The sequence below is a fragment of the Coptis chinensis genome, chromosome 8 (genome assembly GCF_015680905.1).
Source record: "Coptis chinensis isolate HL-2020 chromosome 8, ASM1568090v1, whole genome shotgun sequence".
In the NCBI taxonomy this organism is placed as follows: Eukaryota; Viridiplantae; Streptophyta; class Magnoliopsida; order Ranunculales; family Ranunculaceae; genus Coptis; species Coptis chinensis.
The window spans coordinates 41616365-41640012 of record NC_141463.1 but is presented as its reverse complement, the minus strand read 5'-3'; the positions used below and the strand labels follow the sequence as shown (position 1 = coordinate 41640012).

At 36.9% G+C, this 23648-nt stretch overlaps 1 protein-coding gene across 1 annotated transcript; it reads right to left on the bottom strand.

Annotated features, from left to right (window-relative positions):
- Nucleotides 1-2818: 2818 nt before the first annotated feature.
- Nucleotides 2819-5634, bottom strand: LOC147481487 (cytochrome P450 93B2-like). Its single transcript, XM_086580150.1, has 2 exons — nt 4543-5634; nt 2819-3829 (listed from the first exon to the last, which is right to left on the bottom strand). Exons 1-2 carry the CDS (start codon nt 5455-5457, stop codon nt 3164-3166), a joined length of 1581 nt encoding a protein of 526 aa, XP_086436276.1. The 5' UTR covers nt 5458-5634; the 3' UTR covers nt 2819-3163.
- Between the last annotated feature and the right edge of the window lie 18014 nt (nt 5635-23648).

Genomic DNA, 23648 nt, shown 5'->3' with positions numbered 1-23648 from the left:
ACAGTCTATCGCTGGAACTGGTGATCTACTGTACAAGTAACACATCATGGACACTGTATCTGCCCAGAACTCTTTGCTAAGATTGGCATTGGAAAGCAAACACCTAACTTTATCAAGCAACTTGTAATTCATTCTTTCTGCTAACCCATTCTGCTGCGTCGTGCCCCTCATTGTCCAGTGTCTAGCAATACCCTACTGCACACAGAATTCCTTGAAAGGACTATAGGTCTACTCAGTACCATTATCAGACCTCAAAGTCTTCACCTTTCTTTCTGTATGATTCTCAACCATTGCTTTCCACCTTTTAAATGTCTCAAAAACTTCATCCTTAGACTTCAAGATATACCACACATAGCTTGTATAATCATCGATGAAAGAGACATAATACCGGTTACCTCCCTTAGAAGCCACTTTGGAGGGTTCCCACACATCCAAATGCACATAATCCAGGATGCCTCTCGTCTTGTGTTTGCTTGTACCGAACTTGACTCTGCACTGCTTGTCATAGACACAATGCTCACAGAATTCCATAATTGGTTTCTTCAAGTCTTTCAGTAGCCCTCACTTGCACAACTCAGACAATCCCTTTGGCTCATATGCCCAAGGCGCATATGCCATAATTTTGTGCACTCAAAATTATCACCACATGTACCCACTGATACATCGCCTGTCACTGTACTACCTAACAAAGTATATAAGTTTCCATATCTTTGACCCTTCATAATGACTAAAGAGCTACTAATAATCTTTAGGACTCCACCATTTCCCACAAACTTGTGGCCTTTGGAATCCAAGATACCAATAGAAATGAGGTTCTTCTTTAATTTAGGAACATGCCTCACATCGGTTAAAGTCCTCACCACACAATCATACATCTTGACCTATTTAGTTCTAATCCCAACCGTCTCCACTCAAATTCTCATAGGTAGCAAACCACTTCCTATTTGGACACATGTGGTAGGAACTCCCGAAATCAAGAATCTACTTATCGGTCATGTGGTCGTATTGTGTATGTAGACACCAAAAGACTTACATCATCCCTATCGAAGCAGGAAGCAAGACTTGCTTTACTAACGTCATCATTCTCTAACTTACCCCTCATCTTGTTACTCTTTTTCGGGCTAGGGCAATCACTTAGATAACGCCCATTTTCCTTGTAATTGTAGCACCGTACATGTTTTAAAGGCTACTTAGAACTACCCTTCCACTTGCTTGTGGAAGTCTTCTCATTCGACATCACTCTTGCCATCAATTCTTGTGGTTCTTTATCAAAATTCTCTTCTTCAAACTTCACACTAGACATCTTGGGAGCCATTTCTACAAGTCACACAAAATAGCCCACAAAAAAATTCACTTCGGAATTTTATCAAACACCTTGTCTTCACAAATTTTGAGTACTATGGTTTTAACCCAAAACTTAAAATCCCTAGGTCTTAAACCTCACTCTGATACCAATTGTTGTGAACAAACAGGGATGCTAACAACAACAACTAGATCAACTATCAAAGAGAGATCTTTGACATAAGACAAAGGTTCCAACAAATACTTAAGCAACAACCCAATCACCACACAAGCATAAACAAGTATAAACTAGTGTAGAGAATATGTAAATAACAAATATACACAAGACAAGGATATATCATGGTTCGGCAATGTGCCTACGTCCACACGGCTATACACGGATGCACAAAATTCAAATTTCAAAAGTTAAGTTTCTGATACAACTCATTGTATGTAATATTTAACATGCTTCACCTGCCTACACAAGCAACAGTATTAAAATTCAGTTTTGTTTCCCTTTAAATGAAAACAGCTTCAGTGTTTAAGCTGTATAGTAAGTACTTTGGAGGAATCTAAGTATCCAACTGGAAAGAATAAACTGACAGTAAGTAAGCTTGGATTAATACAAGCTGAGATTATATACACCAAACTTGAGATCACTTGAGGATAACAATCATGCATATGGATTAAAAAAAATTACATATGAAACGCCATGACCAACACATCCAAATAAGATAGATTCTCATTAAAATAGACTTCAAAACATGAAACCATTTTCACAAACATAGTATATATGCTAATAGAGTGTGGCCCTATTAGTTACTACGTGTTGTAATGACCCATTCAGCAAGAATATAATTCACGCCAGGAAAATCTTGACTGAGATGAAAGAAAACTAAAAATAAAACCGTGTAAGGATGTTAATTGTTTGAAAAAAAAAAAAAAACCTGAGTAGGCTAGTGGCTTAGTGGAAAAAGCTAGAGTGATCAATGACAAATTGTTGTGTGTATGTGCGTGTTTTTTTATATTTTTTTTGGGGTGGGGTGGGGGTGGGGTGGACAACAAAATATAGCAAAGGAGATCTGGTAGAAAACTAAAAGGGAAAAGGAGAAAAGTACGTATGGGCTTACTGCTTGTTTGGGCCTTTTTTTTTGGTAGAGTACAGTGATTAAGTTTTAAGTGATAACTATTTTTATTTTTTTATAGAATGTTGAGGTGCCAAGGGATACCTTGGGACCTCCTGTCTCTGCCACTGGTCCACAAGTCCCTTGAAAAAGTTGGACCAAACTCTAAAAATCCAATAGCTATAATTAATCATGCATAAGCGAAATCCAAATTAAACTAACACATGTCTTCCATCTCTACTTTCTGCACTCTCCTAAGCAATTCAATCGTTTCCAATGCTAAAAATCCAAATGTATTAAAGGCAAATGGGATAAAACAATATTAGTTAGCCGAATAAGCACTTTCGTGTTTCTCCACCTTTGACTTTGCTGCACTATTAGCTATTTGTCTTGTCCTAAAAACATCATTGCCAAATCCTATAACTTTTTTTTTTTTTTTTTTTTTCTATATTAAAATTTAAACTCAAACGAGTTCACAGTCTACAGATGCAATACACTTTGGAAGAGATCCCATATCTGGACACCCAATAGCCCACCTAGCAAGCTCATGGGCCTCCCCATTAAATAGTTTACTAATCCATTACATATGGAGCCTTCACTTAGATTTAACTGGTCGTCTGGTTCAAGTAATTGGGTTTTTTAGCCCACATTGCGAAATCATGGGCCTTAGTATTTTTTGTACTTAAGGAAGTGACACTGAATGCTCTTGTTTAACACTCTTACCAGTTACCGCACAAAAAGTGGCTCTAGGCTCTAGCTTACAAGTTGACCGTTTTAATGAAAGGAATGGAGCGGGCGATAGGGATAAGTATAAGAGGGTGAGCCCTTGGAACAGTTAGACCAGGCCGTTCATCCATATTAAGCATAATGGGGTCTTTCTTGTGACCCGTTACCTTCCAATCAAAACACTGGACTAATGCAGCCAACACCGTAGGCACTTGTTGCATGGCCAGAGATATGCCGGGGCACACCCTTCTCCCAGTCCCAAAGGGCAAAAGGTTGAAATGCTGACCCCTCACATCTGTCACAGTGCTCATACTCTCTACCTCATTATCTTGGGAAGGCATGAATCTTTCTGGTCTGAATTCAAGTGGGTCTTTCCAGTTATTTGGGTCTCTACCCATGGACCAGACATTGAGGAAGAGACTGGTTTTAGCAGGTACGTCATAGCCGGCGATCTTGCAGTCTTGACTAGCTACTCTACCTATTAACGGGATTGGAGGATGCAGTCGAAGAGATTCCTTAATTATGGCTTGAATGTAAGGAAGATTTGGAATATCAGATTCCTCGACTAAACTGTTCTTCCCTACAATCATATCGATCTCTTCTCGCGCTCTTTCAAATATGATAGGATTGTTGATCACCTCAGAGAGCGCCCATTCAGTAGCAGCGGCGGATGTATCAGTGCCAGCGGTGAAGATGTCCTACAATACAGGAGTATAGCCAAATTAAAACATACTGCATGTTTGGCTGCAGAGTTGGCTCTTAAACTTGCACAAAGACTGACATTACAGGAAGTACAAATTCTAGGACATAACAGAAATTTTATGAAATCCATTGTTGACTGCAAGACACCCCCAGAATGGAGTTGTATTCCTATACTAGACTCTATAAGAAACTACTCTTCTGTGTTTTTACTTTTGGATTGTAAGTGGATCAGTCGAATATTTAATGGGGAGGCTCATAAATTAGCAAAATGGGCATTGGAGAATGTAAGCAGCAAGCCTCCCCCACCCCCTTTTGAGGATGTAATTGTCTTCACCTTTTGAGTAATGGAAATATAAAACCTGAGCCTCAAAAGCTCAAACAATTTCAATCAAGCCCAAGCTTAAAACAAGGCATTCCCTTCCCCTACCCAAATTGAGATTCAGAACTCAGGGCTTCTGAATCCAGTCCAGTCACTCGGTCAGGTCCGTGTCTGGAGTCTGGACTGGTGTGTACGGTAGTCGGTAGGTAACTACAAGTTTACAGTTACCGAATTAAATAATACTTCTTGACACCATATTTTGTTTCAATAATACTGAGGTGACACTGGTAAGTGGTAACTCACCTAATATGGTTGAGCATGCTTCTCTTGGTACAAATTCATTCATATAATGTAACCTTAGTCTTATAACTTACCAGCAAAACAGCTTACCAGAACGAAAGCCTTTATATGATTTCTGGTTAGTCTGACCTCTGCCTTCTCGTCTTCATATACATCGAGTAGTACATCAAGAAAGTCCTTCACACCATCTCCATCCCCCATTTCCTCTTTACTCTTCCCTCTATGCTCTTCCCTCTCATTTATAATTCTTTCTAATAGAATATTATACCGTCTATGAGTATCTTTGGATCTTTTAAACAGTCCTTGCAAATCAAAATTTCGGAAAGCGCCAATAAAGTCAGAGTAATTGAAGTAACCAAATATCTCTGTGACCTCGCGAGTAAGTATGCGAGCCTCCTCAGCCTGGTCATCCTTCCCTGAATACCTTAAACTGAGCATCATTCTAGAAATAATATTGTTTGAAAGCCTAACAAGCTCTTCCGAGATATTCAACGTTTCACCAGCATCAGATCTGTTCACAAACAGCTGAACTAACTGGTGCAACTCATCCCTCCGGATGGGTAGTAGTTGGGCTAGTGGACGGCCACCGAGAAGATCAGACATGCAGAGCTTCTTCATAAACTTCCACTGAGAACCAAAAGGAGAAAAAGCAAAGCCAGAAGACTTGTAAGTGAGATGGTGCACGGCCATTGGTATGGCACGAGATGAAAAAGTAAGGTCGTTTTTCATGAGAAGCTCTTTGGCAAGTTCAGGTGAGGACGCAACAATACAAGGAACAGAACCCAGACGGAGTTGGATCAAGGGCCCGTAATGGGTGGAGAGTTTGTGAAAAGATTTGTAAGGAACAGTGTTGAGGAGGTGAAGGTGTCCTATGATCGGTAAGGCCATCGGACTAGGTGGAAGACGGATCCAACTGCCTCGAGCTGGGAGGAGGATAGCCATCCAAACTAAAATAGCAGAAATGAAAAAGGCGATAGCACAGAGCAATGAAACATCAAGCAACATGGTTGCTTGCTACAACAGCAGGCCACTCACATTGAGATTTTACTACAACGGAGAGATGGAAATCTGTTATAACAATACTCCCAACAACCCAATGAGTTTGTTGAAAGTCTTGAAACATTTTTAAGGAAAACTTTGACACGAAATTTCCAAAATTTTCAATGAATACAAAGTCACGTGGGGTACATCCAATTTCACGCTTGTCCCTTTAAGGCATGATGTCCGTGCAAATGAATACAAAAGGAAATTGGAATGTACGAGCATCTCTAGTTGGTAGTAAAACTGTAAAACATGTTAAATTCTTCAAATTTGAAGAAAAACTTTGAAATTTATCGGAATTTCATCTCTAAGGTGGCCTCAAATTCGGTCGCATCACCTACTTGTTTGCAAATTTGGCAATTTGGATGCGGATGTGGAGTAACATTGGTAATGTCGCGCACCATTGCAAATGTCGCCCTAATTTTATTTTTTTTTACTTTGACCACTACTGCGCACCATTCGCTCTGTTGCGTACTCCAACGGGAAAAAAACGGAGAAAAAATAGTCGGAATTCTACATCCATATATCTATACTCATCTCCTTCTTCATTTTACATACACTCAACTCAAATAGTTTTAGGGTTAACTAGTATTACCCCCCCACTAGATGAGCCAATTAGGATTTCTCCCCCACTAGATGGGAAATTAGAGTCTCCCCCCTAAACACACGGTTAACTTGGTTTGACCGTTAACTTTCAAGTCAAACAATTGAAATTACACAAATACCCTCATTATTTTTAAAAAGAAAATATTCAATTTTAATTAGGTGGGGGCATTTATGTCATTTTTAGTTATTTGACTTGAAAATTAACGGTCAAACCAAGTTGACCGTGTGTTTAGGGGGGAGACCCTAATTTCCCATCTAGTGGAGGGGGAATCTAATTAACTCATCTAGAAGGGGTAACTTAGTTCACCCATAGTTTTATCAAACAACTCAACCATTTCACATCAATCTTTAACAAACAACACACACACATTGCCAAAAAATGGATCATGAAGTGTATGAGATTTTTCCCCTTCAATCTTCATCTTCATCTTCATCGTCGTCTTCTTCTTCATCTTCTCCAGAGAAAGACTCGGTAGATAATCTTGATGAAGAATTTGTTAACGTCATTCCCCTTATGAAGCATTATTTGACTGTACTTGCACAAGCACAAATACATGCTCCGAAAGCACCACATGGTGGTTCAAATAAGGGTCGAAAAGTAAAATATAGAAACTATGCTCTGACTTTGGAAATCTTGAAGGCTAACTACTTCGTCGATCGTCCTATTTTTCCGAAAGAGGATTTCAAACTGTGCTTTCGTATAAAAAAATCTTTATTTCTTCACATCTTCAACGATATTCAGACTCATTTTAAGTACTTTCAGCCTAAATTTAACAATGCTAATAAACCTGGTATAGATCCTCTGATCAAGGTGGCTGCAGCTTTGTGTATTCTTGGTTATGGTACGGTGGCTGATCAACTTGATGATCAATTATACATTTCCGAGCAAACTAGAAACTATGCGTTGAGGCATTTCTGTGATGCAATTATCAAATTGTACGGTTCAGTCTACTTGTGAAGACCAAATATTGCAGATACAGAACGTTTGCTTGCACATTCTGTCATATGTGGATGGCGGGGTATGTTAGGAATCATTGATTGTATGCATTAGGAATGACATAATTGTCCAACTGGATGGCAAGGTGTTTACAATGGTCGTTCTGGAAAACCATCTATTATTCTCGAAGCTGTTGCAACCGAAGACCTGTGGATATGGTCTTCTTTCTTTGGGATGCCAAGGTCACACAATGACATCAACGTGTTGGACAACTCGTTGGTATTTGAGCACGAGATCAATGATACTTCTCCACCTGTTTATTTTGATGTAAATCAACATAGTTATAATATGAGTTATTATTTAGCTGATGGTATCTATCCTAACTATGCGGCATTTATACAAACAATTTCAAACCCTAATGCTCTAAAGATGAAGTGGTTCGCAACGATGCAAGAAGTTGCAAGGAAAGATATTGAAAGAGCTTTTGGGGTTTTGCAATATAAATTTGGAATTTTGGTAAAACCTTGCAAATTATAGCATGTGGAGACAACGGGTATTGTTATGAGAGCATATGTCATATTCCACAATATGATAATCGAGCTAAGAATAAAAATTATGAAATGAGGAGGTACATTCTTGATCCAGAAGGGCATGCAACCACAGATCCCACCTACTCGGGAACATTACATTGAAGGGACTCTACAAGTTCAATCAAAGACTATACATGATAGACTTAAAGCGGCCTTGTCGAGCATCTATGGAACATTGGGGGTGACCAACGTTGATTGTTGTAATTTAATTTAATTTCGTAGATGCATATTAATAAACAATGTTAATTAATTTTTATTTTATTATATATATTTTTAAATTTAAACTAACATATATTTATATAAAATAAAAGTTTATTCATATTAAAAAAACATATTAAGTTACATAGTTATAGAAAATAAAATGATTAACTACTCTTAACCTTTTCCATTACAGCACCTAACCACTCACATTTTCCACACACTAAACACTTCAATAGATCAAAACCTTTTCCTTCAAGGTTCGCAAACTTTTTCAACTCTCTAACACCATCACAATCATTTGGGCATGGTATCTGTGCATAGGGGCAATACTTATACCAATGATCATCCTCGCCACAACACGTGCATATCAACAAACTGTCTCCATATATATATTCCATACCAGGACATATATCATACATGCATTTCAAAAATCATACTTCTTCACCATCTTCATTACAACTTCTATGTATGAGCATATAACCTTAACAATGTGGTGCTTTAGGACACATTTTGTTCACATGATACGCAAGGTGTTTTCTTGAGGTGCAAATTTGGCACCTCTCTTGATTGAGTGTATCAAAATAACATGATTGTTTAGTTGATTCGCCAACGTCGGTATGTTGGCTAGTGTTTTGCAATGATGAAGAAAAAGTCATGGTTGTGAAGAAGTTTTGGAGTGTTGGGTGAAAATGAAACAATTTGTGAAATTCCCGACTTTCTACTTGATAGCATGCGACATTAGTACTGGCGCACGTGGTGGGGTCTACAATTAATTTTGCGGTCGATATTTGCGACCACCTAGAGTTAGTCGAAATTTGCGATCAGATTCTCCAAAAAATTTCTTCAAATTTGAAGAGTATATGATAAGAGCCCAAAACTATAGTTTTAACCCCTTAATAATCATACTTTTAGACCAATTATGTGAATAATAAGTAAGAGTTAATACTGATTACGTGTTTTTATACATTTCAGGCTTCAAAGTCCATTATGTATAGAAATGTGCCACTTTAGCGAGATAAAGAAGCAATGGTTGGTTGCTAAGGAGTTTTGTGATGAAAGGCCAAGATTCAAGAAGACAAAGCCTTTCTAAAGCCTGGTCAAAGCTGAAAAGTCAAAGTCAACGCGGGTAGATATAGCACACAAAGTCAGCAGAACTTCCGAAGACCATATCTTTGGACTCAGATCTCGGAATTGGGCCTACCTTATGTCAAAACGACCGGCTCGGAAAGAGCTTTCCAATGGTCTAAGTCTTAACCCAATCAGAGGAGCATAAGTGGACGAAACATCTATCAAAGGAAACTGCAACTGAAAAGCCTATTTTGGACTAAAGAAATTGGGTTTTGAAACATGACTCCAAGCCCATGCACGATTTTTAGATCTGAAAGTATAAAAACAAAATATTAGCTCTTTGTTAATGGTAGCTAGTTAGACCTAAAACAATAGATAATTCTAGATCTAGTTTTCATTAATTAAATTAAGTTTAGTTTAAATTCAATTCTTGTTTTAGATTAAACTCTTAGAATCATTGTTCTTAATTAGTTTGATAAATAAAATAGCTATTTGTCAATTTTGATTTTTGTTATTTCAATCTATTAGATCTAGTTTTAATTATTGTTGGTTACCATTTCTTAGTTGTTAATTAGATTTTAATTATTGTTTAATTTAGATTAGTAAATTTCGAATCTTGATATTATGTTTAGTTTAGATTCATATGGAAATGATTGCAGAATGATTCTCGGCTAAACCTCCATTAGAAAGGGTTGAGAAGCCTTGATGAAAGCTTGATTCCGATTATCGTAGAGTCGTCGTAATTTCTATTCCACTCTAGAAACGATTAATTCGCTATGAGAATTGGTTTAATCGTTCACATGCTAGTTATGAATTGGTAGAAATGTCATGTGTAATTAGGGATTAGGAAGAACCAATTGTTCTGCATAGCAGTTCAATTCAGATTACGACGATTCGTCGTTAGTGAGTTAAGTTGAGTTAAGGTGGAATCAATCCCCCCTAATTCCTTATTATATAATCAACGTAGTATTTCCTGTAGTTGAATCAATTATAGTTTGTATCTTGTGGGTAGTTGCATTGTAGTATAATTCCCCCTCGTAAAACTCTCATTAGACTTAAGACCGATTGATTAAACTATGAAATCATTCCATGCTAGAGAACTAGGAGTGGAACGAATTTGTTACTCCACTCTATTTCGATAGAATTGAGAGTAGAAACATTGATAAATATAGACTCGTATAAGTTTTAGTTTACTTATGTTTTGAGTTTCATCGTTCATTTCGTGGAGTAAACGATCATTTTATAGTTTTATCAAATGGCCATGCCATCTTAGTTTCACTTTAGCATTGTTTTCATAGTATAATTAGTCATTTTTAGTCCCATTAAACCCACCCACCCTTGTTTGATTCATACCGTGGTTGTCCGTTTCAGCATTGAAAAGTTCCGCAAAAAAATTACACGGAGCGACCGCCCAAAGCGGCCACTTAAACTTCAAACGCCTGGAACCTTGAGCACGACCGCCGCCCATATCAAAGCGACCACCCTAAAACACTGTAACTTGAAGTTACGAGGCGCGACAGCGCTCTAAAGCTAAATTTTTCCGTTTCTACAGTTTGTTTCAACCCGATTTTTAAGTTTTTCGGTGTTCTAACTTGTTATATACACGAACACGCGTAAACAAGACGCTTATTCATAAGCGAAGCAAAGACGCAATCAGGTATTCCTTTCTTCCACACCTCGCGATCTCCAGTTAGAGGTTTCTACTAGTATATCAGAATTGTTTGGAGTGTTGCATGTTTAGTTAAGTTTGACTTAGTCTTGCATGAGATTAAGGTCCGTCGAAGAAAAACAACTAACGTAATTACACGGCAACGTCAACAAACAAATCTATCTAGTTTCCCACCCACTACACCTCTAGCTACTATTTCACACATACCACCTGATATTATGGCTGAAGAAAGAGAGACTCCTCTCTCTGACTTTTATAAAGCCTTGGCGATAGCCCTAAATCTTGCATCGTTCTAGCGGACCCGATTGGGATTTCCGCATCCCCCCAAATATATTTAATTTGTTACCCGTTTTTCATGGTTTAGACCATGAAAAACCTTATCAGCACATGCGTAGGATTGAACAAGTCCTTACAACATTCCACCATCCTACGGTTGGTGCGGAACAAATTAAATTGAGGGTATTCCCTTTCACCTTAGGCGATAAAGGCGGCGTCTTGGTTAACTGCCTAAAGCGCTAATTTGGTGGACTCGTGGGCCAAACTTGTTCAGCTGTTTATGGAACATTTTTATCCACCCCTAAAGACGAATGAAATGCTTTCCAAGATTCACTTCTTTCGACAGAATCCTCATGAATCATTTTCAGAGGCTTGGAATCGTTTCACCGATCTCCTTATAGAGTGTCCACACCATCACCTAGCAAAAGACACGTTAGTTCGTGCCTTTTTCAAAGGACTTCTACACCACCATAAAGAAGTCCTAGACATAATGAATGGGGGTAGTTTCCTAAGTAAAGGAGCCTCAGAGGCATATAAATTTTTGGAAGATTAGACTAAGCGTAATAATAATTGGGGGGGTAGTGACGATTACTCCCGCTCCGCTAGTTCTTCTTCAACAGTTAAGGCTACCAGTATGTTTGAGGTGAAATCAGATCCTAAGCTTAAAACTCTAATTGAATCCCTCATAAAAAAGGTAGAGGCCATTTATGTACAACAAAAGCCTATCCCTGTCATGAATGTAAATTCAAATCCATGTAGTTTCTGTTGGAGTCCTGAGCATCTTGACTCCCACTGTCCTATAGCCTATGAACATTCTTGTTCCATTAATAGTGAACCTAACGCCCCTTGGAGACAAAATCCCAACTTCGGTTGGAGAAATAACCAACAAGTCACACCTACAGGGTACAATAATCAATATGTTAGGCCAACGCACAGTTATAACCAAGCTCCACCACAACAAGGATAGGATCAGGGTAATTATAATAATTATAACAACCAAGCGCAACCTCGACAAGGTCAAGCACAAGGTCAATGTAGTTATAATAATTATAATGCTAATAGAGGTATCGTTCCGTTAAATAATAACTATCACAATCCGCCCATAAATAATCAACGCGAGATAGTTCCAGTCACACCACCCGTGACTACTACACCCACACAACCGGATCGTCTTGACACCTTCATACAAGTGAGCCAACAACTTTTCCAAACCATGGCTCAATCTAACCAACACATTCTACAATCCGTTAATAATTTAAACCAACAGGTAGCCCAAGAGAAAGCCGAACCAAAAGGCGTGTTTCGAGGCCAAGCGATACCCAACCCTAGAGCGAAAGAACCGCGACCTTTTGAGGTAAACGGTAATACTAGTACGGAAACTACAACCGTAGGTGAGCTAAATTCCATCACCACTCTCCGTTCCGCGGAAGAGTGGTTGATAACAAAAGTAACTATGCATATAGTTACCCCATCGATACTCCCTACACACGGATATCGAACTAGATACCGAAATAGAAACCGAAGAACCTACCACTATATAGAGTACCGGTTAAACCACAACCTAAGAAATAGAAAGCCAAGGTTACACATCAAGTCGAGCCATACGCTAAATATAGAAGCGAAAAACCACCGTTCCCTCGAGGATTAGCCATGCTAACCGGGGATACTAACTTTGAGGAGATTAGGAACGTTTTCAAAAATCTAACGATAAGCCTTCCTTTTCTCGAGCTATAAAAAGCTACCTAACCACGCTAAGTTTCTTAAGGAGTTGTGCACTACTAGGCGTAAGACCAACATACCTAAAGACGCTTTCTAACTGAACAATTCCCAACTTTATCCTAAAATAATGGAATTATTAAGTACAAGGACCCCTGGTCGTCCTACTATACAATGCACCTTAGAAGATTCTCACACGACGACGCTTACTAGACACGGGGCTAGTGTTAACTTACTCCCATTTTATTTGTATAAACAAATAGGTCTAGAGGAGATGCAACCTACTAAAATGACATTGCAATTAGTCGATCGTTCTATTAAGTATCCTAAGGGTGTGGTTGAAAACGTCTTTGGTTAAAGTCCAAAATTTTTACTACCCGGCCGACTTCGTTATTCTCGACCGCGAAGTCACTAACGACTCTGTACCTATCATTTTAGAAGCGTCCCTTCTTGGCTACTCGCCAACGCTCATAAACTGCCATGATGGTTCGATGTCCTTGTCCTTTGGCCATCTTTTCTCGTTGAGGTAAATGTTTTCAAAACGAGGACACGATATCGATTCATCTACAAATGAAGAGGTTAGCATGATCGAGTTTTAGCTCAAGATTACTTCAAAAACATGTTTTCGGAGAAACAGATTAACAAATTTCTTTCCTTCAGAAATTCCGACTTTAACAATGACTCCCTGGTAGTAGACGAAATCGAAGAAGAATTCCTGCAACTCTTTTGCACCGCTTGTTTACCACTTCGCGAGTCCCCCCTTGCCAACAACCATTCATCCCTTGATGCTATGACGGAAGATGAATTTTTCAATCTCTATCCCAGTGATCCTTTTGACCCACCTATTGAGGAATGTCTTGCATATATCAAGATTTCTGATGATATGGACTTGAGAGCTCTAGCTGAGAATCATTCACCTTCCATCACCAATATTCCCCACCCTCCACCTTTTCAAAGGAATCTCGAGTTTGCACTCGATCCTTTAGTTTCTCTTGTGCTTCATGATTTTTTAAATCCACCTAGTAAACAAATACTTCCCAAGGATAAACCACTTGACACCTTCATTTTCAGACTTGAAACAGTCCCTAACTACACCATGAATGAGTTTTGTGTTAAACCCACATCTTTATTTTTTCCATGTTTTCCCTCTAAAACTTATCCCAATCCACCATATCTTCCACAACCATTCACTTTTCCACACTTATTCACTAGGACACCCTCTCGTTCAAAGATGAAACATAAGGTGCATGCTCGGTTATGTTATAGGTCTATCCAACTTCGCTTTCATTCCACTAGGCTGCGTCGTAGGAAATCTTGGTGCTTGATTGTGTTTGGATATGTTTTCAATGATATTTATTAATGAAACGATCCATAACTATTTCGATTGTTGATATATGATAAACTGCATATTCATACATATGTTTAGATAAAGTCTCGAGTATCTGACTATAAACGACTCAATTTTTGTGTTTGGTGCATTTCCTTTCATTTCCATATATTGGTGAATGCACCATTCAGGTAACCGGGCCCTCCCTATGGAGTGTGTGGTTGTAAGTACCGGATCCTAAGTCCACGTTTCACATAATTCACGTTTTCCACTCTTGCATGTTTTCTTGGTTTTGAGTCATGTTTCTCTATGGTGTGAATTATGTCTTTATTGCTTATTGTTTTCCTTTATATTAAACCTAATTCATAAAAGTAAAAAGTTTAAAGCTATAAAAATAGTAATCTAACAAGTCTCGAATCTCGACTTTAAAAAGACCCGTTTTTAAAACAAATTTTTACAAACCTGTTTTCAAAAATTTGTTTGGGGGTGGGTGTGTTGGTTTTCCATTCTTGATCACTCAAATTCCTATTCTTACCCCCACCCTCGCTCCCTTGAAGAGTAGCTAAATTTCTTCTTGTTTGTTGTTTTGATGTTGTTTTTATTATATTTAGTAGATAGGATGTTACGTTGTTAAATTCCGTAGTTAATTTTGACTTTTGTAGTGAAATGTTGTTTGAATGACAATATTAATATAATGTGGTTATTTTCATTGTCGTGGTTGTTTAATGTTGATCCCACTTTCCCAAATTGTTTGGGGGTGGTATTATGTAGTCCAGCATGATTTTTATATGACCTCCTTTTTTTTAGAAGTTATTTCGGAGTCAGGGTGAGAATATTGCCGAATAGGCATATCTATGAATAAATATCATGGTAGGATGAAACCTAGATAAAATAGGTAGGTTCTATCCTAAATTCAACCTAAAAGATATTAGGGTTGTCTTAGAATCAAGAATATGAGTTGTTTCCATTTTCGGGTTCGGAAATTTTAGTATTTCCGGAAATTGCCGGAAAAGCTTTTTGGCAACATTCTGATTCGTTTTAGCAACTTAAGACCTATATAAACTTCATTCATTCTACACTCACAACCCACACTGCACCTAACTTCCCTCACTCACCTTTCACTCCCACGTTTCCCGTTGTTCGTCTCAATTTTCAACCATCAGCACCTCGGAGCGCACCGACACCCCAAGTAGAGCGCTGCGCTACTACATTTTTTCTGAAATTTAGCACTGAAGCCTGCCTGCTTAAAGTTTGCCAGCGCCTCAAAAAAAACACCGTAAGTCAAAAAAAAAAAAAAAAAAAAAAAAAAAAAAAAAAAAAAAAAAAAAAACAAAACCCCGAGAACCGACTCAAGCCCCAAGTGGAGATGCACGCCTCATACGACTTTCGTAGACCATAAAATTTCCAGCCATCGCGGGTTGTTCGGTCACTGCAGCTGTTCCAGAGTGTAGTTTCGAGATGACATCTCCTACAATAATACCGGAACAGTCTTTCGAAGATTTGTTCCAAAGCACTACTTATGGTGCTTGGTCTCGCGAGGTGATCACACACGTAGGCTGGGAACCGCTTATGGTTCTTGCTAGCATTTGTTCTTGGACTTGTCATGCCCGCTGAAATACAAGACCCATGGTGCTATTGGGTAGATAATATGCATGTCCGGGAGATAAGGTAAGTTTTTAATTCCATTTAGTGTCTACTTATGTCCCAAGCAATTTAATTCTGTTAACCCCATAATGGGTGGAACTCTTATAGAGTTGCGTCAGTTTTTATATTTGTATGTTTTAACCTTGTTTTGCAGATGTTCCAGAATTTCATGCGTTTCCATGGTATTTTTCTACCCTCTTTGTTTAAATGCTTTGAGGACAAAGCATGCTTCTTGTTTGGGGGTGGGCATAGAAACACGTGTAATTAAGGCATCCGTTAGGATATAGATATGTATAATATGCACTTGTTTTCTAGTTAAAATTTCAAAAATTCAAAAATATAAATAAATAAGTTATGCTATACACTTAGGAATATTGGTATTGTTTTCTTTCTCTATGCTCTTAACAATCTAGAAGTCTCACGTAGCTCTTGCATTAGAATAATTTTTGGAAACTTAGGTTAATATGTAGGTAATAATCTTTGCATCTATCTATAAATATATTATATGAGTATCTATGATTGTTAGCGATTTCTCAAATCTAGGCTAGAGTACTTATTCTACAAATCCCGTGAGAATATAGCCTAAAGCCTTATAAGAGTGAAACATTTGAGAAATGACACAAGGGAGAAGTAAAATCCATGATAGAAAATCACACGTCCACTTGCTTGATCACTAAACCATATCCTAAAAGCGAGAATTTAGGCCCTCTTTGGATCGATATAGCCGAAATTCAAACCTATGAATTCTTTTCCGCTAATTAAGCCCCTCGAGCCTTTTTCTTTAGCCTTTTATAAACCACAAATCCTTTACCCTTATTACAAAACAAAACAAAATAAAAAAAAAATCAACCTACCCAATTTAGAATAAGTCCGAGAATAGAATGAGGAAGAAAGAAGAAGAGAAAACCGTGTAAACAAAAATTAGTTAGTTGCTTCATAAAATAAAGAAAAGAAGTTTCCATCCAAAGAAAAGAAAAATAAAAATAAAAATAAAATAAAACTCCAAAAATAGAATAAAAGGAGTCAAAAGCCAAAAAAAAAAAAAAAAAATATGGCTAAGGATGGAAACAAAGTGTAGAAGCAAAAGTAAATAACAAGGTTTTCTCCGGTTACATAATATGAAGACTCTATTATCTCGGACTTGTCCTTTTTGAATATCCATTTCCTTCCTTCTTAAACCATCTCCTAATCCACAAACACCTAATAAAGACCTCTAGCTTAATTAGGAATAGGTTAGTGTGATAGTAAGTGGCGGATGTGTTTGATCGACTCGAAGCTTCCTTGTGTGTCATTGAGATTGTAAGGTAAAGTGTGCCCATCTTGCACTAGAGTAAATGAAAACTTGAGTGGAAAAATTAGAGTGTTGTATCTTGACTATTATTATGAGAACCTACTTAAGGACGCTATTCCGAGTTTCAGAAACAGACCTGCTATTGCATTTCATAATATTACTCATTGTATATATGTTTATTGTAGATGATTGATTATTATGCATATATTAGCTTAGGGTTTTGACTTGGTTATTCTTGTTCATAGCTAGTGAGATGTATAGATAATTTGGAGCATGAATAAGGAAACAATAGTTTTCTTTCTTAGTCGTTGTAGTATAGATGAAGTTTGTGAGTACCTTCACTGGAAAACTCTCACGAGGCTATAACTCGTCCACTAGGGAATTCCTAGTGGTTTAAGGCCTTGTTGCATATGGTCAATGCAATCGCTTTTCAAAGAAAATAAGAGTAGATAGAACTCCATTTTTGGTCACTTATGCTAATTTCTCATATTTGCTTGAGGACAAGCAAAATACTGTTTGGGGGTGGTTGATAAGAGCCCAAAACTGTAGTTTTAACCCCTTAATAATCATACTTTTAGACCAATTATGTGAATAATAAGTAAGAGTTAATACTGATTACGTGTTTTTATGCATTTCAGGCTTCAAAGTCCATTATGTGCAGAAATGTGCCACTTTAGCGAGATAAAGAAGCAATGGTTGGTTGCTAAGGAGTTCTATGATTAAAGGTCAAGATTCAAGAAGACAAAGCCTTTCTAAAGCCCGGTCAAAGCTGAAAAGTCAAAGTCAACGTGGGCAGAAACAGCACACAAAGTTAGCAGAACTTCCGAAAACCATATCTTTGGACTCAAACCTCGGAATTGGGCCTACCTTATGTCAAAACGACCGGCTCGGAAAGAGCTTTTCAATGGTCGAAGCCTTGACCCAATCAGAGGAGCAGAAGTGGACGAAATATCTGTCGAAGCCAACTGCAGCTGAATAGCCCATTTTGGACTAAAGAAATTGGGTTTTAAACATGGCTCCAAGCCCATGCACAATTTTTGGATCTGAAAGTATAAAAACAAAAGCTTAGCTCTTTGTTAATGGTAGCTAGTTAGACCTAAAACAATAGATAATTCTAGATCTAGTTTTCTTTAATTAAATTAAGTTTAGTTTAAATTCAATTCTTGTTTTAGATTAAACTTTTAGAATCATTGTCCTTAATTAGTTTGATAAATAAAATAGCTATTTGTCAATTTCGATTTTTGTTATTTCAATATATTAGATCTAGTTTTAATTTTTGTTGGTTACCATTTCTTAGTTGTTAATTAGATTTTAATTATTGTGTAATTTAGATTAGTAAATTTTTAATCTTGATATTATGTTTAGTTTAGATTCATATGGAAATGATTGCGGAATGATTCTCGGCTAAACCTCTATTAGAGGGGGTTGAGAAGCCTTGATGAAAGCTTGATTCCTATTATCGTAGAGTCATCGTAATTTCTATTCCACTCTAGAAACGATTAATTCGCCATGAGAATGGGTTTAATCATTCACATACTAGTTATGAATTGGTAGAAATGTCATGTGTAATTAGGGATTAGGAAGAACCAATTTTTACAAGTGAGCGATTCATTCGGATTACTGACGATTAAATTAGTTAGTGAGTTAAGTTGAGTTAAGTTGAGTTAAGGTGGAACCAATCCCCCCTAATTCCTTATTATAGAATCAACGTAGTATTTCTGTAGTTGAATCAATTATAGTTTGTATCTTGTGGGTAGTTGCATTGTAGTATAATTCCCCCTCGTAAAACTCTCATTAGACTTAAGACCGATTGATTAAACTATGAAATCATTCCATGCTAGAGAACTAAGAGTGGAACGAATTTGTTACTCCACACTATTTCGATAGAATTGAGAGTAGAAACATTGATAAATATAGACTCGTATAAGTTTTAGTTTACTTACGTTTTGAGTTTCATCGTTCATTTCGTAGGTAAACGATCATTTTTATAGTTTATCAGTATACTACTACCACCTAGAGATGCTCTAAATATGCATATAAAGTGGGTGATCTTGGACACACCCATAAAACCCTCCCATACCCCATCACTGACTAAAGTTTTTGCCATACCCCAATAACCGCTTCAATCCAATAATATCTCCCAAATTCATTTGGGGTATTTCCAATAGGGGCAAAAAAACAACAACAACATACGACCTTGTAATCTTGCACTTCAGAATTCAAAATAATTAGTTGTTGATTTGTAATCATGCTTATTGGTGAGAGAAATGTTGTTAGAGAGCGAAGTAAATTATTGGAGAAAAATTCAAGAATATTTTTTATTTTTTTTTAAAGAAAGAAGAATAAGTAAATCACTTGTTTTGTCTTGGGTACGCCTAATAAAAAAATGATAATTTAGGAATCTAAATATGTCTTAAATAATTTTATTTATTTATTTTAAAGTTAGGTACCGAAGTGTTTTTGTGGGTGTGTCCAATATCACCCTATAAAGTACGATCGTTACCACTCCCACACGACAAGAGAATGGCTATTATTAGTGTTTACACAAGAAAATGTGGGCCCAGAGTTTGTTAGGTTTAAGTGTCCCTACCTTATTTTTAAAAATAGCACTTTTTTTTTTCGATAAACTAAAAAAATAGCACTTGGTGTCCGCGCTCTGCTAGACCATCATGACTAGAGAAAAACCAATTATTTCCATTTAACCAGCACAATTATCGTGTTTCCTTCTATAACCTTCACCTCTACCATACAATATAACTAGTATATTTCCTCCATTTCTAGGCTTGCTAGTTTATGAAATCCCTATCGACTACCCCAAAAGACATTTTAATCTAGTGTGACAGCTACTTATTTTCCACATTCCCCTTCAAAATAAACATGCTGAAAACAAAGTAATTTGATTTATGTGGCAATGGAAAAGAGTTTACTAAAGAAAGGAGTTACTTTCATCGCTGAGTATGCCGGCTGTTAGAATTAGGTCGACATGCTCAAAAGGACTAATCCGAATATGAAATCACATTACCTGATTAGATTCAATTCTAAGAAAACATAAACACGAAAAGAAAAACATCGAAACAAAACAAAACAAAACAATAAAAGTCAATTGATCCCATGAGAAGGACGCATTCGGCGTGAATCTTCCTTTGAAGAAGACAACACTAACAGCAAAAGAAGGAAGCTATCTTAAGTGCCATAAAAGAGAGACTGCAGACTTCCATGCAGAACGATTGGAAGAGGGACCAACTTCTCATGGACCTAAGACGTCTCACCTATCTAGATCTGCTAAACGGTAGTACATTCTCAGGGCCGACCGGCCTGCTGTCTCTTAGAGCAGACACGGAAGGAGAGCACTCCTTGGCTGACTGATGCTATTCGGGTAACATGTTATCCTATATTCCGTCATATTATCCAAAACAGCAAGCCAAACCTAAATCTACAATTTGGCAGTTCTTTGCACAATAAGAGCTTGTCTCTCGTGAGATCATGTCAGGCCATCAACAAATATATATACTTATTCTCTGTTTTCTTATGTTTCTAAGATAAAACACTTTAAAGGCATACAGTAGGAATTCTTGTAGACTAACACGGTCTAACAGATCCAGCGATGGAGAGTGACTAAAATCAAATAAACTGAAATGTAGTGACTAAACTCAAAAGAGGCCTAAAGCAGAGTGACATCCTACAAAAAGACACATAAATATACAGCGTTAGATGCTTCACTTCTTCCATTTGATACAAAATCCATCTCCATACGAGTAATCCCCAACAATGAAAACAACAAAAGAGAAAAACTTTGGCAATTATAAAAGAGACGATAATAATCATTTTATTCTTGTGTATTTTGTGAGAACGCTCATAGTTGCCCTAATAGAAGTTTCGCCAAAAGACTTTTTCATCATACAAGTTTTGTGCTCCCAGTCATACGATGAGTATACAACTTTATTTAAGTCATGTTTTTAGAGAATCTAATAGACTTGCAGATGCATTAGCATCAAATGTACCTGCAGTAAGTGTTATGAACCTATACCCTAGCTCATTCTCATTAGATGTTAGGAATATTGTAAATGAGGATGCTAGTGGGAAAAAGTACATGAGATGTAAGTGACTCAAGTTATTTTTTTGATTATTAATAAAGGGGTAGGGGACCTCGTTAAAAACCCCACTTGCCAACCAAAAAAAAAAAAAAACTATTTTAATTATACTATAAAACTTATGAAATGTGTATTAACTATGAATGGTGGAAACACTAAGGTGTTTGATTCCACCTTAGACTCTTATAGGTTCTCTTAATTCACTGTTTTAAAGTTCTCAAATAAGTACGAGTAGCGTGAGGGAAAGGAAACCCTAGCTTCCTCAAATATGTGTTCGTTTAAGCCTTAATATGCATTTATACATGAAGTCAAATTTAATTTCAGCATACAAACATATGAATCCCTAGCAAGAGTTGTCTTATTACGGTACAACTCCTCACAGATTCAATATGTAATTAAAAGGCATGCTATAATGCTAATGGAATAGTAATCCTACGATTAACTAGTCAAGATATGAAATTTAATCATTCAAGATATAATCAATGCAAGTAAACCACTAACATTAGTGCGAAAACAATATATAAATCAATTAAAATTGGTTTGAGAACAATAACAACAACATAAAGATATCCTACGCAAGTCTAGGGCTTCACCAAAGCCCTAGCTTTGTATCCAACTACTCATAGACATGATGGAAGAAACAAGACAGTAAATAAGGGGAGTCATTGACAAAACCGTCATTCTTTATGGTGGCTTCGTGATAAGAACCCAAAAATATAGTTTTAATAATATTATATTTAGACCAATTACGTGTATAATAAATAAGAGTTAGTACTGTTTACGTGCTTTTGTGTATTTCAAGTCTTTGAGTCAAATATGTGAAGAAATATGTCACTTTTGTAAAAGAAAGGAGCAAAGGTTGTTTGCTAAGAAGTTCTATGACTAAATGCCAAGATTCAAGGAGAAAAAGCCTTTTTAAAGCCTGGTCAAAGCTGAAAAGTCAAAGTCAACGTGGGCAGAAATATAGCATTAAAATCAACAAAACTTCCACAGACCGTATCTTTGGACTCATACCTTAGAATTGAGCCTATTATATGTCAAAATGACTGTCTCGGAAAGAGCTTTCTAACGATCCAGGCCCTGATCCAATCAAAGGAGTAAATGTGGATGAAAAGGCTATTGCAATAATTTCCAGTAGAGAAACCCTTTTTGGACTTAAGTAATTAGGTTTTGGGCTTAAATAAATGGCTCCAAAGCCCATGCACCAAATTGTAGACCTAGACCTCTCCTATATAAAGAGGACTAAGGTCTAACTCTTAAGGACTTAGTTAATTATTCAGTACTTAGTTTTTAATATTGTTTTTCATTCTTAGACTCTCTTCCCTTAGATTAATAAGACCAAGTTATTATTATTATCATGTCTTCTTCTTATTCTTCTATTAATGATAATCTAATGAATCTTAGCTAAATCTCCATTAGAGGGGTTTGATGAAGCTTTGATGAAGACTTGATGTGTTAGGGTAGAAATAGTTGTAGTAATCTATTCCACTCTAGAAGGTAGTTAATTCATCATAATAATGGGCTTAAATTGCCTCACATTCTAATTATTAGTTGGTAGAGATTGTCATGAATAATTAGGGATTAAAAAGACCCAACCTTCATGTGAAAACATAAAGATTAGGATTACAACAAATCTATGCTAGCTTATTAAAGATTAATCAAGGTAGAATCAAATCCCCCTAATACCTCTCTTCTCATTCACATCTTATAATCAAATTGCCATAGTATAAATTAGCATATTGTAATTAGCTATTTTTACCATATTAGTTTAATTCAATTATTAATTGCTCTCGTTGATATTATAGAATTGTTAAAATTAGTGAAACTGTTACGTCTAAGAAACTAGGAGTGGAACGAATTCTTTATTCCACCATATCGCAAGATAATTGAGAGTAGAAAACTTTGATATAGAATAAATCCTTTTTAGTTTTACTTATTCTTAGCATAATTAGTTAAGAGTAGGTAAAACATTATTTTTTAGTTATATCACTTCGTCTCCAGCAGAGTCTTCTTCTTCTTCTCCAGTGGTTCTGTCTTGAGGTTTGTGATTTTTGTGTGTTCGGGGCGAGCTCCCTAGCTTTTCCACTTCCTTCCTTTATATAGAGATCCCTTAAGGCATACAAGCCTTGGAATCTTTTTTGGAACCTTTCCTTTTGTGCTTGAATCACTTTTGGAACTATCCAAATCGATTTCAAGCGGTAAGTTGCGCGCTGCGAAGGGTCTGGAAAAACACTGTTATTCTGCAAAATTAGAAGGGGGCGCGGGTTGCGCTCTGACATAGGTTTCTTAGAGCGCAGGCACACTCTGACCTCTTGACAACAATACCTTAACTTTTTGTAGTAGCTTTATAATGTCATACACATGTTATTTCATATCTTGTTTTGTGTATTCTCTCTGTAATCAAGACGTGAGATTCTCACAACTCCATAAAGTCCTCAGTCTCAGCCCATTTCTTCGTATTCGAGTTGATTTCTGTAAAACCAAGGAAATAGACTAATCAAATGAACTTATATTAATTAACTAGACAATATATATGGGCATACATGTGTAGCATTTATGTGCTTATCAGTCATCATGTTATTTCACAGTTCTTTAAAACACTTACCACCAACTTCTCCAAATTTTCTTTCAGGCAAAAATGATGCTTCAGCAACAACTGTTTCAATGACATGGTAGGGTACTATAACATCTACACGAACTTTTCGTCGACCATAAGTTAGATTCCAAAATACCCATATA

Coding starts and splice junctions, on each gene's coding strand:
- LOC147481487 (XM_086580150.1), bottom strand. CDS start 5,457: ATGTTGCTTGATGTTTCATTGCTCTGTGCTATCGCCTTTTTCATTTCT. Junction 3,830..4,542: donor ATATAAAGGCTTTCGTTCTG/GTAAGCTGTTTT, acceptor CCTGTATTGTAG/GACATCTTCACCGCTGGCAC.